The 19,614-nt window shown below is 40.6% G+C and overlaps 1 protein-coding gene across 2 annotated transcripts in view; it reads right to left on the reverse strand.

Moving 5' to 3' along the window:
- GPC6 (glypican 6) overlaps positions 1-19,614 on the reverse strand; it is a 731,795-nt gene that overhangs the window by 13,843 nt on the left and 698,338 nt on the right. For both annotated transcript variants that reach the window (XM_077173559.1, XM_054628114.2), the window contains 2 exons: positions 9,238-9,374; positions 117-292 (listed from right to left, as the gene is read on the reverse strand). In XM_077173559.1, the coding sequence (XP_077029674.1) occupies positions 117-292; positions 9,238-9,374 (313 nt within the window). The remainder of the gene's footprint in view (positions 1-116; positions 293-9,237; positions 9,375-19,614) is intronic.

Here is a 19,614-nt window from a genome sequence, read left to right on the forward strand (position 1 = left end):
ACTTTTTATGTTGTCAGCAGCGCAGAGCACAAAGACCACAAAGTCATTGCAGCAGAGCCAATTTATAAATGGGTTCCAAAATTACAGCTATGTAATGACAGTTAATGGTTTCTTACTCGTGTCCTGGAAGTTGACATCATTCCCATTGTAGGCGTTCTTCAGTTTGTTAGTCATGACACGTAAGGCCATGATTTGCTGTCGAATGAAGGTGTCTGGCCTTGTGATGTCCACATCTACTTCTGGATTGTTGATCTGGTTGGTCAAGCCATCGTTCATAATCTCAGGCAAGTATCTAGGCAGCAGAATGAAAGATTAGTGTGAGGCACAGTAATTCCAGAAATAAAACGCTGTGCAGTAAATGATGTGCTAAGAAATTCAATGTGCAGTTCTTAAACAGATCCATTAAAATGCTTTAAAAATATAGTTTTTAATTTTACTGACTCCAAAGGATCTGTTTAGTAGCACAGTTGCATGGGGAGCAGAAAGGATTTAGGTTTTTCAACCTCCTAACTCTCCATATACTCCCCAGCAAGAGCAGTGACTGTGTGAACTATGGAAAAGGTTCACAAGACAGCAGTAAGTCACCACATATTCATACAGTCTGCTGACATGAATGGCTGCACACTAAATTAAGCATCTAACAGTGCATTCTGCTGTTTTTATTTCTTTCTACTTAAAAAATATGAAGTCCTTTGTTGTATATAGCATATTTGTTGTTCTGAGACAGTTTAGAAGCCTATCTTGAGGTATTATGGCTTTCCTAGTTTAAAAGAGCACTTAATTTTCTACTTCAATTCTTCCTTGCATCTCTTTTTTAGACCACCATGAACAACATCTCCAGCCTACATGACATCCAGGCCCATAAAAAGCATTATAATTTTACCAAACTCCAGTATTCTCTTTCATTTGGTCATTATTCCTTTAAACCAGGCTATGCTTTCATGTCTCATGTACTTTGTGCATAACATTTAGGGTATGGCATTTCCTATCCATCCACAAATCTGAATCTTTTATTCAGGCTCTTACCTTAGAATTTCTTGATTACTGCAGCATTCCTTTCTCTGACCTTGAATAATGCAGTCTTAGGCTGCTTACAGGCAGCAAGTGCAAGTGTGCTTTTGCACATCTCTCCCCTACAAAAAGCAGCCCATGCCTCCAATCATCCTACAGTAAAAATCTCCATTACCCTTTGTTAAAGATGCACTCTTTGTCCCCTGCTGTTCTTTGTCCTCAGGAAGCTCTCCTTGTAGGCTTTTTCAAAGCTACATTTTTTCCTGCTTCGAATTTCTGTCAAAAATTATCAGTGCATTTTACAGCTGCCAGGCTGAAAAAAGGTTGACGTTATTTCTCTATGCTGGCATGGCACCCTGAGAAAATAGTGCATCACAGCTTCCCTCTCCTCTCTTGTCTGCCTTTCCTACTATCTTTCTCTCATATTTAGGCTGCAAGGGATTTGGGGCAGATCTACCCTTTGTTTATGTTCTTTATAAGGATATGATCTATTTTGTAATTAGTTTGCATACCAGGCTGTCCTACTGATGTTTGTGGGAGTCCTTGTGTGCTTGTGTGCTCAGACAATAAGTAATGATAGCACAGTCTAGCCTACTAAAGACAAACTTTCATGATGCCTGGTACCAAATATAGTTTGAAAGAATTTCACATCACTCTCACTTGTGCATGCCCAATTCTCTACCAGCACTGAAGTTTGGCGTTGATGACAGCATTGTTCATATTGGTCTGGAAAAATAAATATCTCTGGAAAATAAATATCTCTGGAAAATAAAGGTGAAAGTAAAGGAGATGAAAGGACTTTCTCTGTTGAAGTCATGGTGAAGGGAAAAGAAGCTCTGCATTGCTTCTGGAGGCTCACAGGACAAGCACACTTTGCTGCACCAAGGAAGGGCTCAGTCTCAGCGTAATGGGTCCTCGCTTTGCAAGATGAGACTCATTTGCCACCAGTGGCCTTTGAAGGCATACATGAGAATAACCCTGGGGGTGTGTGAAATCAAAGAACCACACATGATTGCCAAAATACCCAGCCTCAAGCTGCATATCCTGCTGTTTCACTGGTACCATGATGAGAAATTACATTGCTGTGGGGATCCCATCCAGACTTCTGCAGTCAGATTTACTGTGGTGAGAACACAGAGCTACCTCCCCCAGTATGGAAGACTGCAGGCCATGGTGTTATGAATCACTAAAGACAGAATAGGAAATAATTCTGCAGAGCTGCCTGGAGGCAGTAGGATGGAGACCTTGGCAGGCAGGGATGCTTTGGACTGCAAAGGAACAGCATCTCCATCTGTCACACGTCTCTACCAATGAAAGGGCTGCTGTAGATAAATTACTCAGCCTAGTAGTAAATCAGCAATTTCAAGGTGCAGTTGATTAAAAAAGCAGGAATGTAAGAATTGAACTACTGCCTCAGACAGGATGATTGTCTTGCTCTGTATCCTGTCCATGACAATGGCCATAGCTGTTAGCAGCTACAAGTGATCTGAAATTGCTAAATATTCATGTGGATTGATTTCCTTGTTTATGAAGGGTTAGCAGCCCTTTATTGCAAGCTGTCCATGAGAAGCTAAGGATAGCTCTGAAGGGCAGCTCACAGCCTTTCTTTGACTGATTTCTTTCTGATTTCATTTTGTCTTACCATCAACAATAAAGGAAGGATGCACTGACTTAAAGCAATTAGAGAGTGCTCTAGTGGGTGCATTTCATGGAGGTTTGTATTTTGCACTGTGACTAGTGTGCATCTGATGCCCTTCTCAGGATTGTCTAACTTACATGGGGCAGCCCATTCAGTGATTTTGCCACACACCCTGCCACACACCCTGCTTTATCTGCCCAGGATCTGGTGACCCCTAAAGCATTCCTGGCAAGTGTACCTCACTTAGGTGTGTAAGGGACACATACTTGGTGTAGGTCACAAGAAATCCATAGCCTTAACACTGCCTAACAGTTAGTTGAATGCTTAAATTCCCTTGGCATTTAGGACATAATAGCAAAAGAATTAGAAAGGCTGAAAATTAATCTTTAGGTTAACACACATACCAAATCTTGTGTGTTCAAATGCAAGTGTCTGGGCATAAGCAGAGTCCCACTCTCACCAGATCTAGCCACCACCAGATCCAGTCACAGCTAGTCAGGAGTGTATTCATCAGTGGAGCAGGGACAGCTGTTAGAGTCCCATGAGCCTTTGGCCAAATGACTAGTTCATTATGTTTCATCTGCTGGGATTTCCTTGCATAAACATAGACAGCTGGTGCCATTTGAATGCTCTTAGTTATTCCTCCTCTTCTTGTCACTAGCTCTGAAAGGTGAGCTCTGAAAGGTGAGGCTTTCTGGATCATATCTGCAGGCTTTAGGGGGAGGTCCTGGACATCTGGGGCATCTAAAGTTATAGTGTGTGTCTTTCTTAGGGCAGCTGAATTGAGTCTTGAATGCCACTTCAGCCACTAGGATGTGGGCTGCTTGGTGTCCTGCTGCCACGCCAGTAGGGTTTGAATATCCACTAGGTCCAGGGTCTAATTTCCCAGTTCCATGAAGGTGTCATGACTACTTACACCATCTTACATAGCAGTAGGTAAGTGTATTCAGGCAGTGGAAAACTGCCTCTTTGAGTACACTGACAGGATACTGGGTGTCTTTTCAGGCATATTAACATTGGTGCTTTTAAAAATGCTCAAGCAGTTTTAGCCCAGGCTCTGGTCCAGAGGGGAGGCAGTGTCCTGTGTCACACTCATCCCAGACAGCCCAAAGAATCTCCAGTGATACTACAACTGCTTGGGCAGCACACCCCTTATTGTCTCACACCCCTTATTGTCTCACCCATACTGAGGTACCTGAATTTACATGTTTGAATGTGTAGCTGAATTCTGCCCTCATTACTGAACTAGTTCACCTGCTTCTTTGCAGGTGGAGAGGAAAGACAGAAAAGCCTCTATTGAATGAAATATCTTCAAATAATTTTCCTTTCTTTAAAGGACTGATGCAGATATGAGAACAGGCAGCCCAAGGTGTTTTGTGAGTGGCAGCCTCGGAGAGGCAGCCCAACACATGTTCTGACAAAAACATTTTCATGGGTGTGGGGGAGGGTTAAGTCACACCGAATAGGAAGCCATGTCTTGGGACCATGATTTGACAGAAGATTTGTTGCTGGCTGGGCAAAGTTGTTGAACACAGCTGCTTTTGTTGCAGTTCCGTAAGTTGAGACACCCTTGTGAATTTTAAGCTTTGCTGCTGCTTCTGCTCTCCTTAATGATCTCTTTGTAGGCTTGGCCATTACAAGGACTGTATGCCCATTATAAATGAAGAGAAGTGCCAACCTGAATCAGTGTCTGTTCTTTCCATCCTCCTTGCAAAGGAAAAAAAAGAAAAAAAAAAAAAAAGAGAAGCAAGCTTTCTTAGCCCTCTGAGTATAGAGAAGCTGAACAATACTGTTTGTTTTGTGGTGTTTGCTCCTTGCTCAGCTATGTCAGGATTTTAGTGTAATTTACGTTGTTTTCTAAAATATTAATGCTTTCTGTTCCTCTTAGCCTTTCCACAGTTCTTGCTTGTCTCAGCAGACACAGCAAAGATGTCTTTTGGCACATTATAGCCAAGTACCACAAAGCCTATTTAAAACCACTTCTCTTTTCCCACTCTTTTATTTTTTTTAATAACCTGTTAATGTTCCATGGTGTCTGCTTCCTTTTCAAGTCTAAAAATGATTGATGAATCAATCACATATATAAAGCATGTAGAGTTGTCACCCCATCCCCCAAATAAAAAAAAAAGAGAAAAAAAAAGAAAAAAGAAAGGAGGAATCTGATTTTTAAAAGGAATCTGTCTTTAAGGGCAACATTCTCCGTACTTTGCTGCCACAGCAGCTGCTTACAGTACAACTGGGGCATGCCACCTAGGCAGTGCTGGAGTTATTCCAGGTGCACAGAATTGTAGGCAATAGAATACAAAATACAGCACAGGCTTACTCAGGCTGGGCTGGGTTTAGTCAGTCACATCTGGTCCAGAAAGATAAGTGCAGTGGAAAATTGGCTTGTTTGGCTAACTAGTTCACCTCATCTGATGCTGTTTGCTCAGGAGGTAATCCCCATAGGATGTTTTCAGTTTGGTTTTTCCCCTCCATCTTGGAGAAAAGCTTGAGCAGACACAAGGAGAGGGAGAAAATCCTCACTGCCAGTTTTTTTGAAGATATAAAAATAAATTAGAGCATCAATTAAGAATAAGCAGTTTTCACACTTAGTGAGAAGTGGTTTATTCCCCCTTTCACTAGTGGGGCTAAACAGTCATCTATGCATTCATCCAGCTAAAGGACACTCAACTCATTGCCACTTTGCTGGACAGCAGTGAGCAACTTTCTCAGGGCAAACACCGATCTGGTGAGTCTTTCTTCCCACTGAGTTTCACCAGAAATTAAAAACTCTCTGCCACAGAAGTAGACACTCCCACACTTGTGGCAGGAGAAGAAGAGAATGTCAGGACAGGTGAGAATCTATCCTGTGTTTGCTTTGGTGACATACCTTGTAGTTTTGAGTTCGATATTGAAAATTATAGTGTTCAATTTTCCTTTTATTCCTTACCTTTGTCTAGGTTTTTCTGTTTGTTTTATTTTTCTGTCTCATATATAATTCTATTTCTTCTTCTGTTTGGAGGAGTGATAGGTTCCTTGTGGAAAGGAATGCAGGTCTCATCTATTCCAGGGATTACAGCTTTTCAGAGCTAAGACATATTATTTAGTCTATAGCCCTGGTGAGCATGAGCACAATCTCTCAGATGCTTTGGTTGGAATGAGCTGGCTGAGTTGGTTGGAGCAATTCAAAGTTTTTCTCCTGAGCAGAGGGTTCCAGATTTGGTTGCTGTTTTTACTTCAGTAAAAGTCATATATTCAAGGATTAATACCTTGGACTTGGTTAAGTCCTAAAACCTGATTTTCCATCATTCTTGGGAAAATTTCTTAATTCTAATGAATACCTATTAGTGAAGTTGCCATCAGCTGTTGTTAAGAATTTAATTGCATGTAGGGAGGGAGGTAAATTTTCAAAGTTTGATCTTAATGCTGTTTTTTAGATCCTAAATAGCTTTCAGAAATCTGTCTCTGCACATCTGGTAGAAGATGTTAATTCTTTAAACATAAAATTATGTTCACGTTCTTTTGTGAATACAAATATGATGGAGAAATCCTGCTGGGCATCTCTCTAAAAGGCACTCTGTCTGAAGTAGCTATTATTATTACCTTTAATATGGATTTTTCAAAAAAGAGAGATTAATCCATCTAATAAATATTTTCCCATTTCCACAGCACTTGGTTTCTACGTGATGTGACCTGATTAAAACCATTATTTGTACAGGATCAGCCCTGAGCCAAGTGCACCCTTCCAGAACACCAAATGGATGGCTCTGTTATGCCATGATTACTTGTGAATTGGCGACCTTCAGTTGGTGACCTGGTGTCACTGTAAATTAATCATGGCAGCAAAGTGATATTTAGGGAGTGTAATAACCACAAATGACCTTGGTGTAATGCCGCTCTCAGGAGAAAGCCAAGCTCTCATTCTCTGTGCTCTCAGGTTTGTAACTCTTTTCCCCTGTAAAAGTAGCATCAAAAGGTGATGTGTAAAGTGAAACATAAGGTATAATGTCTATCTGGCAATTCAAAGTTTCCAATTCTTTATTCCAAAACAGGATTCGATTAAAACCCCAGCAATAATTTCCTTTCCCAATGGTAGCCAACACCGTGTTGTCTTCTTACTTACAGCATTAATGTTTAGGAAGATAGGAAGTGGCTAAGTTTCCTTTTTTTTTCATCACAGGCTTTTGTCATATTCTCTGGAATTCAACATGCAGCTGCTCATATAGCACAGGGTGCTTGTGACAGCTGACACAGTCAACACAGATTGATATATAGATATATAGATATATATATGAATACTGGCCAGATTTTGCTATGCTCGTTCTTGTGAGGTAGTATTTGATAGTATTTGATATCAGATACTAATCAGTCTGATCAAGGAAACCTTTTTTTTTTTTTCTGCTGCAGTAAAAGTATTTGTCCACTGGCCAAGGGGTGATTTTGCATTTAGAGCTATTTATTTTCAATATTGTTTTTAAGACTATTTCATATCCAGCCATGGCATTCTGTGGCATTTCTCAGATTTATTACTATTGCCTCCACCTGAAGCATTTATTGAATTCTGTTACAAAGACTATGACTATACATTTCCTTTGTGAATGGATATTAAACAGAAACTGGGCAGAGGAGCAGTGGCTGGACTTGCTGAAATGGTATCTTCAGGTGATATTTTGAAGCTGTCACTCTACATCCAGTGAAACATCTGTGTTCAATTACCAAGGAGATTATTAACAGAGGACTGCTCTTCTCTCTCCAGAACATTAATCTCAGAAGGCATAATGAAGAAACCCAGGCTTCTCATAAGATAAATTCTGCAAAAGAAGGGTGAAAAACTGTATGCATAAAATGTACCTCCTTAACTCCCAACAAATGTGGAAGCTGTGCCAAACCCTTCAGTGCAGGAGCAGGAGAGAGCTGCCAAGTATTTGCCAGATGTGGTACAGACACTAGTGTTAAGCATGGAAACCAGGAGGAATAGATAGATATTAAGGGATTTGGCTGCTCTTTTGTAGAAAGAGTAGCATATATCTCTTACTGATGCATGCACCCTGATGTGGCTCATGGCATTTAGCTGGCATGCCTTGAAACTCTGCTTAACTGCTGGCAGTGCACAGGCCTGAGCTCATGTCTTTCAGAGCTTATAACAAGAAGGGATAAAATAGAGAAAGAGAAACCACATATATTTGTTTCTCTTTTTACACTATTCCTTTATGATGAGTCCTGTAATATCCAGACACTCCTCCAAGTACTTCTCTGAATCCCCAGGGGCTTTCTCTGGATCTGGGACTTAGCAACTAAGCAGTGGCTCATGTTTCTGGATAGATTTGTTCACATGCATCCATAAGTGGATTCAAAGGGCTAGCAGTACCCCAAACAAACCCCTTCTCCTGTCTGCAAAATGAATTCCTTTGAAGGCTATGTAGTAAGGCAAGGAAAAAATGGTGTGCATTCAGTGTGAAACATCCTCCTGTAAACTGTGCTCCTTTTCAAAATGATCAGATGATGAGATGGTGGGGTGGGTGCAATCTATTTATGCATCTGTCCATCCGTACATCTTTCTAAAATGACATTGAGCACATTTCTAAGTTTTTTTCCTATGTTGTCTTACATTCACCGTTTTTATATTTTACATGCTTGTCTCATTTTTTTCTATTGTTTGTTTAATTTGTAGGTTGTTTTATCTTTTTGTGTCATTTTTATATTCTGTCTCCATATGTATCTTCAGGCAAAAGGAAAATAAAGATTCCAGTCCCTGAGTGCCAGAATGTGTGACTTCTCTCGAGATTCAGCTGTCACCAGACACTCAAACCTCTCCGCTCCCCATGTTTACCCAAAAGCACAGGATACTGCTGCACACCTGAAACCATGCCCCTGGCATGGTCCCTGAGCCAATTCCTCCCCCTCTCAGCAGGGATAATCACATCCTCTTCTCTGTCAGCTGATGAATCCACACTGGGACTTTTGGAGACACCTGCTCATCTGCTGGCTCCTGCTCTGCTGCAGCCAGGGCCAAGTAAACTTCAAAATTAAAACTCACAGAATACTCATCACAAACATGGGCAGATGATCACAGTTATCTCTGAAGAGGTAACATAAGGTCAAATCTTCTACACAAGATAAGTAGGAATGCTACATTTATTCTCTAGTGGTGATTTTTCATTTTTTGCCTCCCCCCCAGTAAATAGCCCTAAGCTTTGCCAGCCAATAGCAAGCAGAGTTGAAATTCCAATTTCTATTTCATCCCAGTATGGTATCCCGAGAGTACAATTGCTTCACAAGCTGTCAGTCCCAACACAGGGATGCTAAATGGACCTAAAGAGCTCTTTGAAATCTCAGTATAAATTATCCTTCTGGAGCTGAACCAATGCACATTTTCTGCCTTCACATGCTGACCCTCTGTGCACATTTACCCAGACTCACACTCTGGCTTTAATGGCATTTTGACAATAAGTAATCTTGGCTACAAGGGGCGCGTGGACAATGACTTATTCTCCCCATTTCTGTTTCACCCTCATGAACAGTTTTGTGAAAGACCCCCAGTTTCATGAATGCTTCAGGCCAGGTGGGGGTTTGGGCTGGGTGGGGTGGAGAGGGGTCCACCTCACCTCGCCTTGGTGTGGCCATTCCAGCAGTCCTCCTCGACGGACGGACCCGCTGTCACCCGCTCATCCTTGCAGATTGTGTAGGGCAGTGTTGACCAGAACTTTTTAGAGAGCTTTAGCTTTTCTTTAATGTCTGTTACCTGATTAAGAGACAACGAGAGGGAAAACAGATTAAAAAACATCAGCCACACTAATTATAATGTTAAACAATACATTGTATAAATTTGTAATGGTGATGATGGTGAAGGTTAAAAAAGCTAAAGGTGCTAAAACTTAATTTCCTTGTGTTTAAAAACAAGACACCCAGCATTTGAGTTCAGAACATACAAACAATCAAAGTCACCTTTTTCCACTGGCAAGACATTAATAAAAGCATGTTGCATCTTGCACTTCCTAGTTTCCATTTATCTAAGATTTTCTAAATATACACCTTTTTAAGAATTAATATGCCTCATAGTCTGCTGAATGTGAATTCAGTTAAATAGTGTACATCAGATAAACCCACCAGCTTGGTCATATCTTAGAAAAATATTATATAGACAGCTACATGTGCAGGTTCTAAAAAATGGTGCAGTGCTGAGCTGATGTTGAACTGATTTAGGATACACGGGCTGAATACATTGCAGTACATTTGGATCTCAGTTACAGTGAGAAGTCATGCAGAGGCTATATTCATCCTTGCTATTATGTGTAGCTAAATATCTGAAGCTGAATACAGAATCCACATGCAAGAAATGTTGGGACAGTATCGAAACAGTTTCTTTACCTTATGAATTCCTTGAACAATATTTTAATTTGGCATGATTCACGTGGCAAGCAGGAACAAACTGAATTTCCAGCATCAACTTAATAAATAAATGCTCTGACTAAAATTTTATCAGTTCTTGTTTTGTGTATGGTACACTAGAGTGGGGAAATCGACAAGAATAGATAAAAAAAACAACAAAGGACAGACTACAAAGGATGAATGCCGCCACTGTGGGTCTTATGGAAACAGATGCATTTCACATTAAGTTGTAATAGGATTTAGGGGAGCTTGTAGAATAGCTTTTAAAGGAAATCACTAAGCTTTGTTCTTTAAAAAACCAAGAAATAAAAGCTCTCCATTCCTCCATTCAGTTTTGAGATTGTCTTTTGGCTTGTTGAGGTACAATATTTTACTTGGCTATTTATCTCTTTTATCTTTTTTTCTCAGGACATGATAGCTCTCCTTACAAATGGCCTACGCTGCTGTGCCATGTTTAAACTCTGCAGAATGTCACTTTATAAGTCAGGAGATAGAAACAGCTGAGGATGTTATTTCAGAAGCACGGTTTGAATTTTCATCCACAAAAGATAAGTAGGACAGTATTTTTCTGTATGGGTTGTTGACAGTGTTTCTTGCCATGATAGACACCTTATAAATCTCCTCCACACCCCTTGCCAAGCCCTAGTTGCTTTGTTTTCACATGAGATACTAGTGGCATTTGCAAGCCTTTAAAGTCTCAATAGGGGAGCCCTGTCAAGCCAAAAATTAAATTCCAGTTTACAGGCTGTGAGCAAGGCTTTGGCAGAAGTGGAGATGGTCTCAGGGTGCCTGCCTTTTCTGATATCTTTGGTCCATAGGACCAGGGTTTTTGGGGAGATAGCAATCCCTCTCCTTCCCTTTCTGCCCATGCTTAGGGTAAAAACCCCACAGTCTCTGCTGGGACAGTTAACCAGCACAATCAACTCAGTTAAAATGCCCATTGTTCATGGTGTGTAAATTCCGGCTTTGACACAGTGAGAATAGAGGAATTTTATAGGAAGTGTAAGGAATAAAGATTATAGCGTGGAGGATCTATTAATATGAGTTTGCTAAACATGAAAGTCAAAGGGATAGATTTTCTTATTATTGCTTGTGCCTGGCTGACTATTTACATGAGTAATCTGATTGATATTGGTTGTGAGTAATTAGCTTTCAGAGCAGTAACTTCATTGCTTGCTGGATGTAAAGCTATTCAAAACTCATGTGTTTGGAGTTACATCCAGATTTTGCCCATATTCAAATTAGAGCTGGGGCTCTAGGACTTGCAGACTTCTGTTTTCAACAAGTGATTCAACACCTATTGGAAAGTGATTTTCCCCCTGATCCTTGTAAGGGCCGTAATTCGGAGTAGAAGCCCTTCATTTTCATAGAACCCAGTAAAAGGATGGAGAGAGATTCTCACAGCTCACATGCTGCACATGCTCTCCAGATACTCCCTGAAAATCAAAATGAGGACTCCCATTCCCCAGTCTCTTCTGAAGATACTAAATGGTGTCTGCATACGCTATATTAGATAAAAATCATTAAACTTCCTAATGGATTTTCTTTTTAATTTGTGTTACGGAGGTACACCTGATAAAGCAAGATGGTCTTACTTTACTCAGGATCATTGGTAAATGACAACTAATTAAATCTCAGAGGCATCCTTCTGAAGTGTTATTCCCATTTTAGGGCCTGGGGGGAAGCAGACATTTACATGACTCACAAAAGGCAGTAATAGTAAAAATTACTACAGCTTAGGGAAATGTTACCATTTACAGCCTCTCAAGATGCCTTCGATTCAGGTGCATTCTAAAATTTTTTTATGTCCTTCAGATGTTTCTCTTCACAGCTATCTCCCACCTCACACCTTCCTATTGCTTTATTTCACCATGGAGCTTTACACAACTTATGTGGACTCAGTCTCTGGAGTCTTGCCCTTTCCTGCTGTCTGACCAGACCTCTGTTAATCCTCAGTTTTTAGCATTGGAGTTTTCACATCTGTCTAACTGGTTCCTCGAACCTCATCCTGAAACTTTCTGGAAGTGCAGTGTGGGGTCTGATGGCTTTGCTAAAGGAATTCTGAACACTGATTGATTCACCTCCTCTTTTAGGGAGTAGCCTGATGGCCTGGTATTAATCTGTGAGATGAATATTTGGGCAGGCAATGACCTTGGAGTACTTTAATGTAACTTTAAATGCAGAATAGAATTAAGAGATGCAATGCTGGCCATGACATGTTAAACTTTTGCCTGTGGATTTCAGAGTTTTCTGGGATCTTGTCAAGCATGACCACAGAAATTCTCTTATTAGTCCCCATGGTTACACATGTTCCTCTGTACATTGTTTTGATTGCCACCAGCATTTAAAAACTATGCAAAAGATGTACAGACCCTTGAAAATGAGATAGAACCCACTAAAGACTCAGTTAGCATTGCTTGCTTGTGATTTATGAAGTCAGACTACTGTATTCCCTAGTGACCTGTGGCCTTGTAAATGATTCCTCGGTATTTCCCAATCTTTGAATTAAAGATTAACTTTCAAGCTTGGTTAGACTTCTGTGGAAACATTTAAATATGAGACATGTGCAGTTTTGATATTTTACATATTTTCTTTCCACTTGCTCTAGCAGAGATTTATAGGGATTAAGACAGCTGGATATCTTTGGCTGTAGCTAGCCTGATTTTCCCTAGTTATCTTCCTGACATAGCCCTGATATTATATTGAAATACCCTTTTTTCAGCTACTTTGGAGGTATGAAACTTGTTCTGAATCACAATACTTTCTCATAAGAAAAAAGATATAGCAAGAAACACACAAAAAGTTAAATTTTTAATTTATTCAGAACATAAAAAAATGGATATTTAAATGCTTTGTCTTGATCTATAATTGCTAACAGAAGAAAGGCATTAATGTGTGAGAAAGGGTAAGTATTTGCATAATTTGCAAAGAGAAACTCATATCCAGAGTTACAGGAATGGTCTAGCTACACACCATACACTGAGAAATGCAGTTTATTTCGTATTTCTGCCACTGACTTACGCAACCAAATCCGTCACTTGTCATGGAATTCCCCAGCAGAACTTGGAAAGGCACCCATGAGCTCAGTTCCAGGCCTATCAGCATGGGCTCAGCTATAAAGTGAATAAAGCTGACCCACGTTTCTGTCTTTACTCACCTTGCATGCCAAAGTCATGAAGTGAGCTAAAAGCAAACCTGTCACTTTAGTAGGAATCAGACCATACATTCCTTGCTTTATTTCAGGACATTTGGATAAAATGAGAATTCAAACTAAGTTTTGAATATACCATGTAAAAATAAAAGTGTGCTGAATATCAGTTTCATAAGGCACGAAAGATTGCACAAGGACCCTTGCTTGTGAACAAGGCAGACAATTGCCAATGGAATCACTTTGGCTTAATTTCTGATGGAAGAATGCTTCTTTGGCAGTGTGATAAAGTATGCTGAAAAGCAACTGGGGACAAAAAGCAAATTTTAAATGTGGAGTCCCTAAAATAATTTTTAAAAAGTAAATTCCTTTTTTTTTTCTTTTCATCCTGCTCTGCCAAATCTTCCCCTGTCAAGACCATCTCATATTCCTTCCAGATTTATCATCCCCACCCATATAATTCCTACTTTCAAAGATAAAGGACTATCAGAAGATGCTAAAATCGTGTTCAAAGATGGTGAAATGCACACAAACCTGATGTAGGTTCAGTGCAATAAATGAAAAAAAATAATATGGAGTCTTTATGTTAAGAAGAAATGTTTCCCATTAACCTCTCTTTCTTCTTCCTGATGTTTTTGAATTGCATTTTTTCCTTGTTTATTCTGCAATTTGGAAAGACTTTCCTTTTGAAGAGAAAGCAGAAAATTCAGCCTGCCTTTCTGTCAACACCTTCTCCCTGTGGATGCTCAGAGACGTCTTGATACAACATCCATTGTGAATTAAGCCTTTATGACCTGGAAAAATGCACAAATGTTTCTGGTTGTTCCCTGGAAGTTGCTTCTCTGGGGTACCAGGGTGCCACCCCAGCTGTTGGCTGTGGGTTGTATGTGGCAGCAAAGACACTTGGCAGATGTTTTGAGTGGCTGCTTGGGATGAGGTGCTGTAATTTCAGGCACTTCAGGCCGTGTATGTAAAGTATATTCTAACAGTGTGTCACACTGACAGAACAGCTACAGACAGCAAGTGGAAAGAGGTCTGACATTTTGTTTCAGAGAACAGACATGAAAGCAGCCATCATGAGCCATGTTCGTGTCTGTTCAGTTTCTTTAGTCACAGACTCCTTTGCCCTTTCATTCACAAGCAGCATTTAACTAATGCCACTTTTTCATGCTACATTATTTTCCAGTGAAAAACCAGACAAGCTTTTTGTTTGCCTGCTGCTTGCTTTGCCCTAGGAGTGTCTAAGACACCCAGCCAGGCACTCAGCACCTTTGCAGTCCTTATTAAAAGTAATGTAGACCTTGTATAATGGTGGGCAGCTGGATAATGGATTTGTGGATATGGTGCTTGATTACCTGAGCTGCATGTGGAATTGTGAGAGCTCTGCCCTTCATCATGGGCATGGCCAGGTAGGAAGAACAAACAGTTCACCACCATTTGATTTGTGTTCTCCCATCCAGCAGAAAACTGCGCCAGACTTTCATACATTGATTTATGTCCATTCAGGATTTAACCTGAAAGCATTGTAAGACTAACAGCCAACAATTTGTTTAAAAGGACTAATCTAGCAAGCACATATTATATACTGTTTCTAACTAAGTTGTAATGTTTATATGTCTGCTGCACCTGTGTGTCACAGTCAGGGAAAAAATCACATGTCACAAGCAGCATAGTGTAAGACAGCTGGGTATTTTAACTGACACACAGTTTTCCTTGAAAAATGGGCTTAATGAAAAGCAGTTAACTAAGTTTTAGGGACTGTCCCCCAAGAAAGATGTGTCTCCTGTGTGTCTTTTGTTACTTCTCTCATCTTCATATAGATATCTCCGAGGCACTAGGCATTTATGTATAAGCAACTGAACTGGGCTCCCTCTATCTCATCCAGCTATTTAGCTATTTAGAGGATCTCTCTCAGACATTTTATTAAAGGCACCTTCATTTCTCCACTGATTAGATATAGGGAGCTTAGGCACATAGTTTTGTTTAGAATGGCTCATTAGGTGCCTCAAATTTCAATGTACACTAGGTACCTCAGTGAGGGTGACTTGCTTCGATTATAAAACAAGCGAAGTAGAACTTTATTTGCTCTACATGGAAATTTTTCTTTTCATACATTATACATTTCCATACTTTCTCACACAAAATAAATTTAAATGCCAAGCAGTTGCCAAGCCACCATGCACTTGGCGGTGGATTATTTCCAGCTTTTTAAAAAGTGAGGCATGTGTGCCACATGGACTCAGCAGGACCTGAGCATCGCGTAGCCCCAGCTGCCAGGGAGCACCCTGGGTTTGGGGGGCCCTCGAGATGGCAGTGTTGCTCAGTGTTGATGCTGCTGCCGGCCCCCCTCAGCACACCCGCTGTGTTTCCCAGAGAATAAGACCGTAGATTGCTCCGCTGAATATAAAACTGACAACCCTATTATTTTAAACTCAAAAGTGACAGGCTGTTATTTTAATGAGGTCTGCCAGTGCCAAGGTTAACCAAAGCTTTATTTTCCCTACAAAACATTAAGGCTGCGGTTCTAAAAAGGGGGCTGCAAAATTTTATGGTTATTGATACTTTCTCAGGGCAGAGAAGTTCTGAGAATTTCACCCAGGTCTTCTTGCTCAATAAATGCTTTTTGTTTTCCACCCTTTTTTTTCCCCCCCTGACTTTGTGACTTGAAATGGTCCGGAGCTTTACCAATAACTGCCTGCTCATGATTCATGTTTCTGAATCTGCAGAAAAGCAGATGACAGCTCTTCTAATCAAGATCTAATGCAGAATCCCAGTTATGAAGCACAAATGAGTGCCTGGGTAATTTGTGAAATAAAACAAATGAGCCAGGTGACTTTTACAAAGCAAGACTTTTCTCATCAGAGCATTTTAAAGTAAAATGAAAGGAGTTTTTGCTGTCATTTTCTCTGAGCGCTATCAGCTCTCTGACAAGAAAAAAGTTAAGGCCTTTAATAACAGTAAAGAAAGGCTATTAACATTACCGAATTCTCAGAAATAACACACATATAAGTTCAGAGAGTTAGGGTGCATTCAGCTTCCACACTAATACTCCTACACTTATGAATCTACATTCATGTCACAATCCCCAAAAACCCAACACAGACTCACTCAAGTTTCTAGTGCCATTTGAGACACCTGCAGCAACCTGGGCAAGTCCCTGCAACTTGTGATTTATATGTGACCGCCCAGGGTGCTGTCTTGGACGCCCTAGCTGAATTTTATTTCATTGAGCTTTGACCTGAAACAGGCATTTTAAAACAATCCAGGTTGCCTACTGCATGTTTTTCAGGAAAATAATTTGTGGGTCTGTATGAAAGCTGACATTATCTTTCAGAAGGCTCCTTTCCATCTGTGGCCCAGAAATGCTGGTGTCACATCTCAGGTTTGCTGGCTCCAGGGGCAGGTGCCATTGCTCATGTTAAGGGCTAATCACTGCTCAGAGCTGACAGCCTGGTGCTCCAAAAGAGTACAAGCAAACAGGCTTTGCCTTTGGCATTGCTGCCTTTCTGTGTCTTAACCCTCACCTGGGGATCCTACCTTCAGCAGTCTCCCCAGCCTGCAGAGAGAGCAACGTTGTCTCACATCTTCAAATGGACCTTTATATTTTAATACAACATGGACATTTTTGCTTACAGCCAGGTAGAGCCTGACACAAAACTCCTGCCACATTCAACATTCATTTTGGCTGGGGAGAGATGAAGGGCAGAGGTCTGTCCAATGGTGGAGCAACCTGGCCCAAATGTCCTTTCCATAAATGTGTCCTCCTTTCCATAAATTCCACTTAAATTCCTTTCCATAATTTCCATTTAAACTCTGCACTTTGATCCCCAGTAAATAAAAATATTGCTTTTGGAAGTTAGAAGGTACTGGAAGCATCAGTGCCCTGAAATGGAAATCTGTAGGACCTGAAGCAGCTTTCTTCTTCCCTGCAATACCTAGGAGTAGCACTAAAAAGCTGGTCTATAAATCTGATTCAAGCAAATCCAAAGCACTCGGAGGAATCAGCTTTTTATTGCAGATAAGTATTAAAGTAGCAACAGAAATATGTTGGAATCTTAAAGATAAAATGCCAGAAGCTTTTCTGTGGCAAGGCTAAGCTGTTAAGCACTGATTCTTTCTGAACAGTCCTTCATCTCTCCAAGCAAAAATGTTAATAACTAATGTAAACAATTACCAATAGAGTATTTCAAGCTTACATAGACTTTCATTTGTACTGGAAATGTTCATCTGGTACCTGAAGTGTCTGTTGCTTCTCTTAAAACTCAAGAGTTTAAAAGGAACTGCATGTGTTACAGCAGAAAAATAGTTGAAGCCTCCTAAGAGCCGTGAGAAGTGTACGATTTCAAAGGGCAGCCAGAGCTGGGATATATCCTTTCATAACAGAGCAAGGATAATTGTACTTCATACTTGAAGTAGCCTTACATTTAACTTCACTTCTAGTATAGTTACTTCTTGACATAGCTCCTTTGCTTTCCAAACTGAAGAAGTTCTCAGAGGACTCTCAATGATTCAAGGCCAAACTTTTCAGGCCCTCTTATCTCAGGGGATCCCCAGGTCCCACAGACTCAGCCTGAGGGAGAGCAGCTGAAGAGAGCAAGGCATTAGAACAGTAGAGTGCTCTTCTCCACATCATAATCTAGATTAATAATGTTCCCATTATTATTGTTCCATGGGAACACTCCAAACTTACAGCCAGCCGTATCATGCAAACTCCTGCTTGTTCCAACATACTATTTATTCCATCCAAAATTAATGCCTGATAGATTTCCCTCCCCTAACACTTCTGGTTGCCAGTCACTCTCTTCTGGAGCTGGAGCTTGGTTTCAATGGCCTGGATATTTTCCTTCTGGATTATTTTAATCCAAATACATACAAATCCGCATTATTACAAGTGGTGAATACATACAGTCAGGAAAAAATTAAAAGTCAGCATAGAGGCTTTGTGATATTGCAATTGCTCATTGTAGGGATGTGTAATTTTGTATTTTTCTGCCAAATTTTCTTCCTAGACTCTCCAAGGAAAATGCCACAATTTCGTTTTCAGAATTGTTTCAGGGATGAGAAAGATATCAACAAATTGGTGTTAAATCACATGCAATATAAATTGTTAAAACATCTAAGTGAAAATCACAAAATATTGAGAATGAAAAAGGTAGTGTTTTCAGAGACACAAAGTTATGTGAAAAGATATTTCTAGCAGGGCCAGTGGGCTCAGCAGGGAAAGTGCTTATCGGGAAAACAATCGGAGTCAGGGAGAGCCTGGCAGTGTCAATCTGCTGTGTCATACACTAATGGCTTTCCCTGCCTTCCTACTGAGCAGGGGAGCTGAGGTGGCCTTGCACTCTCTTGTCCTTTCACGATAGGGTTAAGTACCCCAATTACTGGATCCTCACAGAACAACTGCACACAGCTCCTCAGGGCTGCCAGGGACCCAGGCAGATGCAGACCGGAGATGGAGAGGTTGGGTGTGGGTCCAGCTGCTGCTGGTGTTCAAGAATCACTCCAAAAGAAGGACAAAATTTAAGTCCAGATTGAAGTATAGCAAAGTAATGGGGTGTTCTCATAAGATTTTATCCTAAAGCAGCAAAAATATTATGAGACTAATCAATTCCCTGTTTTGTGCCACGGCTGGGTGGAAAGTCATGAATTTAGATACTCTTTCAAAATTGGTGCTCAATCTAATCCTGAATCAGGAAATGGACCCCTTCTTTGGTTCTCTTTGATGCAGATATGTTTTTCTGGAGTCCTCAGTCTGAGCCCTGTGACTGGGTGAGCAGTATGAATTCAAGGTGCACAGCTCACCTCTGCCATAAATTCAATACACTGCAAAAACCATTTGTGAAATCTAATCTGGACAATTTAAGGAGCAAACACTGATGGATAAGAATGAGCACAGTTTCCAGCACTTGAGGCATACTGTGTGAATCTGAATGAGCTCTCTGTCCCAAAGAGTTTTGATTCTGAATAGAAAAATGAAGAGAAGAAAAGGAAGACCCCATATAGATGAAAAATAATCATATACCAAGCAAATTACTTGAAATCAGAGAGTTACTGGATAAGCAAAGCATTTCCCTGCATCTCTAGTACCTTCCTGATGATGAAAACTCTATTTTCCCTTCCTGAATTCTACATCAGGTAAAAATGTCTCCTCACTTCTCCCAACACATCTACTAACAGCAGTGATAATATAGCACAATTCAAGCTATATTTAAATCAAGCAGGTAAACACAGCATGCAATTAGGCTTGGTGTTACTGCTTGAGTATCTGTTGTGACTCTTGGGCAGGCTTTGTAGCTTGCCATCCATCTCCATGCTGCTGGCATTTGGGAACTCCAGTGTCACCACACTGCTGAGGGGGACATATTTTCTGGATGCTGCCAAGGGAGGAGGCCCAAGTCAAGAAGAAGCTGTGCATCTGTGTATGTAAACTTGATTTTGGTGGGGT

The sequence above is a fragment of the Agelaius phoeniceus genome, chromosome 2 (assembly GCF_051311805.1).
Source record: "Agelaius phoeniceus isolate bAgePho1 chromosome 2, bAgePho1.hap1, whole genome shotgun sequence".
In the NCBI taxonomy this organism is placed as follows: Eukaryota; Metazoa; Chordata; class Aves; order Passeriformes; family Icteridae; genus Agelaius; species Agelaius phoeniceus.